At 44.8% G+C, this 11851-nt stretch overlaps 1 protein-coding gene across 1 annotated transcript; it reads right to left on the reverse strand.

Moving 5' to 3' along the window:
* Positions 1-10563: 10563 nt before the first annotated feature.
* LOC133906745 (formin-like protein 16) lies at positions 10564-11851 on the reverse strand. The gene has a single exon (XM_062348730.1). It carries the CDS (start codon positions 11740-11742, stop codon positions 10720-10722), a length of 1023 nt encoding a protein of 340 aa, XP_062204714.1. The 5' UTR covers positions 11743-11851; the 3' UTR covers positions 10564-10719.

Consider the following 11851-nt stretch of genomic DNA (forward strand, 5'->3'; position numbering starts at 1 on the left):
TTCATCTGTTCATGTATCATTGTATTGCCTATTTGCAGCAAAAGCTTGGGCCTTGCCCTGATCTTGCTGGCACTAGCCTTTTCTGAGAATTATTAGGTCCTCTTTTTTTATTTCTCTTTTCTTTCCGTTACCTGAAAGGTGGTTTGATCTGGCTGGCACAAGCCTTTTCTGAGGATTATTAAGCACACACTGATTTGATCTTGTTGTCTTCTCTGCTTTTGGACGGCATATACTGCCCAATGACACGTTTGTTGAGTTTCAAGTAATCCGCCTAAAAGCTTAAACTGACGAGGAAAGAGGGTCAAGATATTGACAGCACTTGCGCCTAACAACAGCATATTACCCCGCAGCGAGGAGGCCTAGCTACCCGTCAGCATCATGGGGACGGATGAATTTGATCTGAACAATCCGTCAAGAAAGCAGCAGGGGGAGGATGCATGCATCTCCCGAAAGTGCAGGCAAGGCATATCATCTCCCTGGCATTTGGTGCATCCAAGGGTCACACCATTGGTTGCTCCGGCCTGTCTGATTATTTCTCTCTTTCTATGTCACAGATGCTCAGCTACATGTATGCATGTATGTAAAAAAAAACTCGACCTATGGGAAGACAACCCACCCTGGCATCACATTTAAAAGTACCAAAGGCCGACCATTTAGGGACATCTTTGAAAGCGACTTCATCGTCGTTAGGACTATGATACACTTTTTTTTTATGAGAACCAGAGTTCGAGTTTTGATTGATAGCACTAATTACTGAGTGACTTATTTTATTACCGTGCTACTAGCAAGTTATCTGTATGCATGCATGCATGAACGGGAGTTCAATAGCTCTCATTTGTGTTCTTACACATTCTTCTGAGATACTCTGAAGAATTGGCCTTAAATTTTTTGACTTGTTAAGTCTGAACTCTGAGTGCCAGATGGAGTGTTGAGCGGTAGACTCTTTTGTGAACGAGTGCCATTAAGATCGTGTGCTATCTTCTCCTGATAAGTATTGAACTATATGTATCATCCAGGTTACCCAAAAGCTTAAGTTAATGATGAAAGATAGATAATACTGTAGCACTCCGCTGCATGTGGAGCTGTAATTTTTTGTTTAATTGTGTTCGTTAGAACTCGAATTCAAGATATCTGATCTTGATACCACATTGAGCTGTATCAAACAGTTCAGCTAAAAGCTTAAGCTGATAAAAAACTGAACAATTCACTTATACTTTGCTAATAAAGAGTGGGCCAGATAGTGATGATGAAGCAATGGATACTGGTCAGTAACAACAGTGATGGAAATGGAAGCATATATATGGGATGGCTATCTTGGACTAGCAAGGACCTCCAGGTTTACTGTATCACAAGATTGGTAGATCTGATCATTTTTTATTCTCATCGTTTTTTTACAGTAGATCTTCTGGCCTTTTTCGTAAAAAAGATGGTGGAAAGAAAGAAAGGAAAAGCAAAATCAAAATGGCCAAAAAGAAAAAAAAACTATTGAACCAGTTGGCCTGTTTCACCCGATGGGCCTTGTGGCTGACGATGTTGACAGCCCATGGGCCTCCAGTTCTTGTCAGAATAGGGATCACGGCGACTTCAATTCCTTGTGAACCGTTCGATCACAGGTGAATGAACAAGATTTAATGCTACAATAATTTATGAGCAGTATAGTTGCTACAGAAACTGGCTGTAAATTATTGTGCATCTTCTCACAAATTATTGTTCCTCTTTTACTTTGATCGATCCGCGGAGAGAAGGAATCATTTTTTTTGGGATGACTTGTGCAGGGTCCACGAATATAACTGTAATCGAGTCCATGGCTTTGTTGTGAGATATTACATGAATGCAACGCTGGGGAAAATATAAATTCCCAGTGAAAAAAACTATCAATATACCAATTTGAGCTGATGGTGATCTCAGCCTGCTCATGCATGTGTTCCCAATTTCTTCTTTCTTTAAAAAAGAAAAAAAAAAGAAAAGGAAACTTGCACATCTGAAAAAGGTTGATTATTGAATCATCCATATCCAAAACCTGTACAACTGATAGGAAAGATTCATATTTTCTTCAGGCGACAAGATAAATCAGTTGATATAATAGTATCTCTCAAATGATTGAGCCCCCAATAATAATAATAATAATAATAATAATAATAATAATAATAATAATAATAATAATAATAATAATAATAATCCTTTCTTTTTGCAAGTAGAGTCAAGCTCTGGCTCATGAGCAACCACAGTGCAGGCCACCGAGACCGGCAGCCATGATGCCAACCAAAACAGCTGGACAGTAACACGGGGGGACCCTGCCAGGTGGGCCCGGGGGAGCACGTTGGATTGGAGCCAAGCTCGCCCTGATTGGCCTTATCCAAACGTAAGGATGAACAGTAAATTACTCAGCTGAAAATTATCGCCCTGATCCAGCCATGAGAGGCCGCCTCAATTACTCAGCTGTTAATTTCAAACCGATGCATCTGCAATTCTGCATTTACCTGAAGAAGAAACTGAAGGCCTCAATGGTGAAGAGTTTGGCGCCCTGCAATGTCATCGGGATCCCCGCACGGGCATGGCTCGAGCTTGAAGAAGAGAGCCAATTGATGGTCCGAGCTAAAAGGTACTATAGCTAGATACTGTAGAACTGAGAATAGCTTAGTTGTTAGTGTCTTTGTAGGGACCAGTGAAACATATTCACTTATGTTTGGGTTTGACTCGACATGATTGCTCGTATTTTTTTAATTAAATTTAGAGGGGAATAGTGTGTGCACACGTGGATGTGTATGTTAGGTTATACATCTAATCTATTTAAACTAGTATTATTTAGATATGTATTAGGACATATCTATCTTAGGTATGTAGGCATAAGTGTGATTTGCTTGTACGAGTGATTATGCGTCCGACTTGTAACCTAATTAAAAAAGGTCAATGAGTGTACAGTACATAAACTAGGGTTTCATAGTATGTAGTTGTGTTGATGGTCCATCACCAGGGTTCACAAATTCGACGAATATCGATCGAAATGCACGGATATGACCTATGTGAGTCGTATCGCATTTACAAACCAAATGATTTTCGAAATTTGAATTAAAAAATCACAAAAAGTTACAAGAATATCTAAAAATAATAGAGATAATTATAAGAGCTTCTATGATTTTTTTTTCAAAAATAATATCGTTTGCATCATATTTTATATGGAGGAAATTTGAAAATTACTGAAATGGGTTGTACGAACAGGATGATTTGGCCCAGCACGTTAAGAAAAAAGCTTAACATACAAATACATATTTTTCTTGTGTAGAGAGTATCTTAATATGATCTTTAAAAATTTATTTCACTTCATTTAGAGTTTTATTAATTTCTTCATGATTTTTACAAAGTTCACAAGCATAAAGTGACCGTGTTAAAAAAACAACACTGTAATTAACTTTTACAAGTATACTATTATTTTTCCTACATAAAGCATAATATAAGTAAACTAATAAAAATAGTTTCACTAATTTTGTAGCTGTGAATTAGTTAGTTATGAATTAATCTAGTAGCAATGCATTTACACAATCTTTCATGTTACACTAACTATTTTATGATTTCGTGTATTTTTAAAAGACATAGGATCAAGTAATAAGACTGATAAAATTGGTTTCATAATTTTTTAATTAGCAAAGAATTAACTATGCATTTAACTAGGTTTAGCAAATACTTTTTCTCACATAAAATACAACTTTTTTTGAGTATAAATACTTTTATCATGCAGATCATGTTACAAGGAAATCAACAAAAAAATTTAAGCTCAGATGAATTAGTTATTGATTTTACAAGGTTGAGCTGTTTTTTGGTTTTTTTTGTTGAAAATCACTAAAATTCGATAAATGCTTTCGGTTTTTGAAGAAATTCGAGTGGGTTTTGAAAAATTTGAGCGGTTTTTGAGATGGTTCGAAATGAAAATATGCGATCGAATATCGGTGGAATTCGATGGAATATTGATGAAACCGGTCGAATATCGAAAGTCCGATTCGAGCAGATTTTGCCTTGGTCAACCATGTTTGACCGCATAAATTCGTACTATTTTTTCAATTTTGGCTCGCATATCACAAATATCGGTAATTCGTTAGGGGTCGCATTTAGGTGCTCATTTAAATTTGTGAACCCTATCCATCGCCCACCGTGTTGTTCTAGTCAGTTTCGTGCGTCAAATTGATGGCATGTTTTTGTTCTTGTCGGTTTGTACGGAAATTGATGCTCAAAGTGGAAGCGGGTCAAAACTATAGTTGGGACTTGGGCCAGGCCAAATTAGAGCGGCCCAAGGCACGATGATTTGGCACGACCCATGGCACGGTACGGTACGAGAAAAACTAGGTCGGGCCGGCACGCCACGGACACATGGATCCTGCCATGCCCAGGGTCTTAGGCACAGTGGGTGGCACAGCCCACCCCAAATACCTAGCCGACACGACACGAAAAAGGCATGTCGGCATGAAAACAACCTGACAGCATACAAAGAGCTAGTCAACACGAACAACCCGCCGCTCGCATTTGAATGCGTACCAACCTCTCTCTCGTGATGCCATCCATTCTTGCTCAGCATGCATTGTACGCATGCAACTATGAAAATGAAAGCAAAAGGCCCGGTGCATGTAGAGACTAGGTGTATGCAAATGCAATGCAAGTATGTAAGTTGGGCACCTGGGCCTAGTATCAGTAAAACAACATGGGGTCCACATCTGAGATTTGCATGGAATCAAAACTGCACGCCTCACTGCAATTGACCAGCAACCAAACATGGCAGACCCTACCTTCATGCATGCTCCACCCACGCCTAACAATCCAGCGTAAGGCAAGTAGGCAACTATACCACTTCCTTTCACTTGCAGCATCGCAATGCGATGACTAAAAACAGATGAGCCTGTGTGCTAGCAATGCTAATATGACTAAAGAGTGAGCAGACATGACTAAAGAGGCAATATGCAAAAAACCAACGTTCACATAATACCTATATAATCCATGTTTTTGCTGCTTGTTTCGCCATCGAGCCACCAACTCATTTGTTCATGGTCTTCATAGTTCACATTTTCACACTAGCAACATCATGAAATCCTCACACACAAAAATATGCTCCCTGGTGGTAGAACTGGTAGGAAAAACGCAACAGCTCTCCAAGTCCTAGTTCATCCATGCCGAGACTCCTGATCCACGTCGTCTGTCCCCAAGCATGGGAGAGTACGGGATGGATGACTGTCATTTGGACGGTGTCGATAGCTACGAGGAGGAGAAACATGAAGGTGAAGGCTATTCCATGCCAGAGGAAGCAACGACCAACTACCCCGTTACGGAGATGTTGACGACCAATGATACTGCCAGGCCATCTGCTCTGCAGACGGGGGGAGCAAAATGTTGGAAGCATTTCACTAAGAATAACGAAATGTGCAATGGTAAGTTGGTTATAGTGTCTATAACTTGTAAATATTGTAAAAAAAAATTATGTAGGCTTATGTGGTGGTACAGGACATCTAAACCGCCATTATCTAGTATGCTTGAAATTTTTTGCTATGCGAGAACAAGACAGAAGAGTGCAAAGTTAACTGAACATCATTGCAGATGGCTCTGTAAGTACATGAGTTTATGATCCTCAAATAGCTCACGATGAAATTGCTAGGCATATAGTTATGGAAAATCTACCTATTAGGATGGGCGAAAGTGCTAGCTTTAAAAGAATGATTAAAAAAACCTTTTGTGCACAATACAGTAGTGTGTCTAGGAAAACCACCAAGAGAGATATAATGAAAAGGTACTAAGAAAAAATGGATTTTTTGAAATAAAGTTTTTGGACCGTAAGTTTTTTTATTGCCTTGACATCAGATATTTGGACATCTTCACACCAGAAGACATGCTACCTTAGTGTTGTTGCCCATTACATAGACAATGAGTACAAGCTAAATAAAAGAGCCATTGAATTCAGAGTTATTGATGAGTCGCACTCTGGAGAGGCCATAGCCGCACTCACCCTAGAGGTTATCTAAGAATATGGGATAGAAAATAGGATTATTTCAATTGCATTGGATAACACATCGGTCATGAAGACACTGAAACCATACATGCATAGCTATATTGGTGGATACGTTCTCCACTAAAGATGTATATGCCACATGATGCACCTATGGTACAGGTATGTCACAGGTGAATCAATATTTACACAATGTCCATGGTGCTATTCACTTTCTTTCGAGCTCCCTATTGGTATACAACAAATTCAAAGAGTACTACAAAATTAATAGTCCAAAACTAAGAAAATTCAGCCTAGACATGAAAGTTCGTTGGAACTCAACATACACTATGCTAAAACAGTTAAAAGGGTCGGAGAACATTTTCAGTAATTTTATCAATACTCAAGGTATAGGCATATTGTTTACTAATACAGATTGAAAAGTGCCACAAGTTTACGTTATCTCTTAAAACCATTCTATAACGCATCAACACAATTGTCTGATATTTATTACCCTACATCTCCTCTAGTTATTCAATGGCTTATGAAGATTGTTAACATATTTAATGAGTATAGTACAAAAGAAATACTAGTCCCTATTGTTAATACAATGAAAGAAAAATACTTAAAATATTTTAATGCTATTCCACACTTATATTGTTTTGCTCTTGTCTTTGATCCATGTAAGAAGTTATAGAAATTAGATCTTGCTTTCTGTTTTATTGGCGATGCACTTGATCTTGATTACTCAGCTGCTAACTCACATGTTAAGTCTGAGATATTTTTAGTTTTTGGTATGTACTAGAAGAAATTTGGTCAACCTCATCTGAGGTCTGAACCAACACAAAATGAGAAAATAAAAACTATCGCGGCTAACATGTGGAAGAAGCTGAAGGGCAATGACTCTTCTTCCTCAACTCAACTGGCTAAGTCATACTGAAACCCCAACGCAGAGCACAACCACTACCTCGAGTTGGATCATGTCTCTCATGATCAACTACTTCAGGATGATGACCAGGTCGACCTCATTGGATGGTGGAAAGACAACGAACGCCAATTTCCAATGTTATCCCAATTCGCACGAGATGTTCTTGTGCCAGTATTAACTGTATCTTTAGAATCAACATTCAACAAAAGTGGGAAGAATAATCAAAGAATGAAGGTCGTCTCTTATGCTCAAGATGGTTGAGGCACTCACTTGCCTCAAGGACTAGGAAGCCGCAGAAATTCTACAACAACACCAACTAGAGGACCTAGAGATCGCGAATATCATGGCTGATCTCGAGCTCGAAGATGAGGATTAATTATCTTTGTAATAGTATGCGGTACTCTTTTCCTTATCGTAGAAAATTTCACATTGGGGTGTAAGATTCTTAGCGAGCTGATGTACTAGCATGTATTTGTAATTAATAAAGTTTATGTTCCCTAATTACATTTTTTTGCAATTAATAAAGTTCATATGTGTGTAACGTGGCTTCAATGGGTTGGTTGGTGTGGCGCAGAGGACCAACAAGTGGTGGGCCAAGACATTTCAATGGCGTGCTGCTAGTGCTGGATGTGTGACACAGAAGGATAACTGTGCAACAAGCCGAGCAATGTGCCGTGCAGCTGGTGGTGATGGTATTTGGGTCGCAGTCAGGGTCACAGGGTGGGACGCCGAGCGCGTGAAGGAGCTGGCGAGTGGTAACCGCGAGTGAGCTAGATGCACGGGTGCGCGTGGGCATGTGAGGAAGCGCGTACAGAGTTAGACTTGACACCAACGCTACAGGAATCTCCATGGCGGCACCTTTCCTATCCAAGCTCACCACACCACCCACAGTTCTTAGTGCTCCCCATCCGAGCTCTCCTCGCGTCCCCGTCCTCTCCATCTGAGGTCTCAGCGGCCCCCAAGCTTGGTTGTGCCCCAAGGTCACCGGCCGCCTCAGTTTCGAGCTTGCCTGCCGCCGAGCACTCCTGTGTAGGTTCCGAGGTCGCCTATTGCCCCCTTTTCGCCATATTTGATTGTATTGGCTCTGCTCACTTAAAAACAACTAGGCTTACTCCAATTTTTATTTTCGTTGCTTCCATAGACGTTTTTGGTTGCTTGCTTTTTTTTCCCTTTTGCGTCGCCGCTCCGACTCAAGTGGATTTGCCGGTGCGGCTTGGGTCATCGATTTAGCCACCACCGTAGGGCTTGCAATGCCCGACCTCATGCTTGACCGGGCCTTGCGCCGGTGCACCGCAGAGCAGAACAACGTGCTTGAGCTGGGGCAGCGCTAGGGCTAGGCAGAACGGTCTACTCCAAATGAGTATCATATCTAGACTAACACGACACGACATGACGACGATAAGATATGTCATAGTCCGTGCTTGGACCTAACATAAGCTTACGGTACCAGTACGGCACGGCCGGCAAGTCCCAGCACCGGTCAAGACTACTCGACGTTTCTTGACGAAAGAGTTGTGATCCTTTCAAGTTTTCTTTTTCCGTTGACCTCGATTTGGTTTACAAATTAGGCATGCAAGACTTGTCGTGCCGTGGCGTGGCGCGGCGCTGCGTGCGTGTCATTCTAATCAGCTCGGACATACGATAGAAGAAGAAAAGATCGTTAGTGACATTCGTGCCGATTGTGACATCGAACCAAATAGAGACGATACAACATTATTACGAAACCTCGTCCATCAAAACTTAAACGAGAGTAGTGCTAAATACGCAATCTAAAATAAAATTGATCATAAAATTCAATTTATTCCGATGTACATATGATTAAAATAAAATAAATACTACTAAAATTTTAATCTACCCTGATGTCAGCACGCTAGCTCTAACTAGATTCGTGCCTGCACGCCGCACTGTTACGACATTGACAAAACGATTATCGCCATTGATCTCACGCTATCGTATCCATGGATAATCTTCGGGACAAAGCAGTAGCAGCAACACAGGCAACAAAATAAAAAGAACAATAGGAAGAAGAAGTGAAGTGGTAGGTCTCCCTCTTCCTCTGGCGCCTGACCCGGTGGCCAGACCGGCCGGCCATGTGGTTTCTCCGGCCGGCCGTGCTCACGTTGAACTCGCGACGAGGACCGTAGTAAATAAACTGAAGCAGGCATGTGGAAAAGAACATGCACTGCCACGCCAAAATATCCTATCTTTTTCTCTCCCCTATCGTTTTGACGCCGGCGGCGACGCATACTGCAGCAGTGGGAACTGACCCTAGGTCAGTTGGCAAAGCTCAAGGATGAAGTGAGCCGACCAGAGATTTATTCTCGGTCCCTACACTCCAAAGAAGACCGGGGATGCTTGCCCCTTTTGTAAAAAAAAAAAATGCTGCAGCAGTGAAGTAGTGTTAGATGGAAATGGATACGAAGTGTTACAATCTGATTCGGATTTGCGTAATAAATGTGTCAAAATCTGATTCGGATTCTAATGTTTAATTTGACAAAAAAAATTTAAAGACGTGAAATACAATTTAAAATCCAACTCAAATTCGAGAGATCTGATTTGTTAAAAAAAAGTTAAACCCGGCTGTCCAGGTAGCACTTCAGTGAAGCTGTCACGGACCAACAGCTTCAATCATTTGATCGAATCGGTCGGAGGAAGAGAGGCGAACCTGGCCGAGCACATGTTTCCAGCGAGGAGGTGAATGGCGATGACGGGTGGCGCTGGTCAATGCGGCAGCAATGGCGTTCTGGAGTCCTGCTGCCTGCCTGGAGTGGAGGACCACTGCCGGCACCACCGCATCGTCGCAAGCTGTCTCATTCTTCTTCCAGGATCAGAAGTGTCGGTACACCATGCCGGCCGGACCGCACCATGACGGCCGGTCGGACGGCGGCTGGTCACGACGACGGTAACCCGCCGTCGACCGACGACCGATACAAGGCGAGGCGAGCCACTTTGTTGGCCGAATTAGCCAGAGGGCTTGGATGCTCTTGTTTGTAAAAGTTGATCCTCACTCAAACGAGAATCTGACATTCTCATTTGGGACGTGGAAATTCGATCTGCCGTGTTTCTGTGGAACTGAAATTTTTACTGTAAAATTCAGCAAAGTTATGTGAAATTTCAGTTCTTCAGATTGAACGTGGCCAGGCAATTAACGCAGAGATATGAATTGTTTATCTAAAAAGCTTCCTTCCCGACTTTTTCAGCACGAACACAATGAAAACGGATGCAAAATCTCAATCGTCGGATCAGAATCGGACGTGCGAGCTTGTTTCTTCTTCCTTGAGACTAAGGCACACGGTCTCCTCCAGTACATCGTCGGACCTCGCTCCACCATGCCACCGCCGCGCTAGCTGCTTTGTTTTCATAGTCCCCGCCGTCCGCTTGCTACTCACGGGTCTGGTGGCGCCACCAATGCCTCGTCGCACCACCACATCGCCACCTACCGTCAGCATCATTCTAAACCTAACATCCAATGAACCCACCCCGAACCCTAACCCTCCTCTAATTTCGTCACATCGTCGACCGAACTTCTTCAGCGCGTACCGAAGTTCTTGCGATTTTCGGGTGCCTGATCATTAGGACGTGTGCAGCAGAAAAGGTCCCCGAGTTCCGATGCAGCATGGTTTCATCATTAGATCCATGTACTACCCACAGAACACAGCAAAAAACAAGGAAATACTGTAAAAATGGTAAAAATTACTTGCTCATTCGCTCATCCCATCCAACTCACCTGTATTTACATGCCGAAGTACTTTATCTGCGAGGAGTATTAACTGCCTAATTAAGCAAGGATTAAAAGAAGGAACTCATCAATGGCGATGCCGGCACGGAGTTACTTGGCGGCGGTTACTTCCTTCTTCGCCGCCTTGGCCTTCTTTCCCGCGGCGGAGGTGGCGGAGGAGGCGGGGGAGAAGAAGCGGTCGATGCCCAGGACAGAGACGGACTTGCGGGAGCCGCGGAGGGAGCAGACGGGCACGTTCAGGACGGGCGCCACGCGGACGTGCGCCGAGTAGGACCGCTCGATGGCGCCGCCGGAGCCGGCACGGTGGCGGCGGCCGCCGGCGAGGCTGCTCGGGCTGCTGGAGCTGCGGCCGAGCCCGTTGAACACCACCTTGCCGGCGGCGTTCAGGCGCGGGCTGTCGGCCGCGACGGCGGCCGGAGGCGGGGGCGCCGTGGCCTGCGACGGGGAGAGGCGGATCTTGGGTGGCAGGTTCTGGTGCTGGGACGGAGGTGGCGGCGTTGGGGTCGGGATCGGCGCTGGCGAGGTCTTCTCGGGCTTGTCCGGCTCGTCGGAGCCGGACTCGCGGAGGAGGGGGAGGCTGAGAGACGGCTCCGACTCCGGCGGCTTCGGCCCGCGGCGGAGGAGCCGGCCTAGCGGCCTCGGCTCCGACGTCGACGCCGACCCCGACGATACCTGCTGCTTCCGCAGCCGGAGCAGATCCCGCCACCTCCTCGCCGGGATCTTTGGCTCCTCAGAGGCGGCCACACCCTTCGCCGCGGTCTCCTCCGCTCGGGGCGTCTCCGGCTGTTGCTGCGCCGGCGCCGGCTCCTGCTTCGGCAGCAACGTCGTCGCTTCCACCCCAACCGGTACCCCCTCCGCCGACGCGGGGATGCGAAGCGGCACCAGCTTCCCCCCGGAGAAGAGCTCGTCGGCGGGGAGCATGGACACGGCGGAGCACCCGGCGAGCAGGAACTCGAAGTCAGCGCCGGCGCTGGGCTTCCCGCCCGCCACCGCCTCCCTCCCTCCTCCTCCGCCCGCTTCGTCGAAGCTGAACGACACCCGCGGGCCCAGCCACTGCACCGCCGGCGGCGGTGGAGGCGGGGCCGGTGGGCGCGACGCGGCCGCGGAAGCCATCTCGAGAAGCGTGGACGTCGGGCTCCTGCGCTTCTTCTTCTCTCTCCTTCTTGGCGGAAACGAACAAAACAGAAGAGAGAGAGAAGGAATGGAGACGACGACGGCGAGG

Source organism: Phragmites australis, chromosome 23 (genome assembly GCF_958298935.1).
Source record: "Phragmites australis chromosome 23, lpPhrAust1.1, whole genome shotgun sequence".
In the NCBI taxonomy this organism is placed as follows: domain Eukaryota; kingdom Viridiplantae; phylum Streptophyta; class Magnoliopsida; order Poales; family Poaceae; genus Phragmites; species Phragmites australis.

Coding starts and splice junctions, on each gene's coding strand:
- LOC133906745 (XM_062348730.1), bottom strand. CDS start 11,742: ATGGCTTCCGCGGCCGCGTCGCGCCCACCGGCCCCGCCTCCACCGCCG.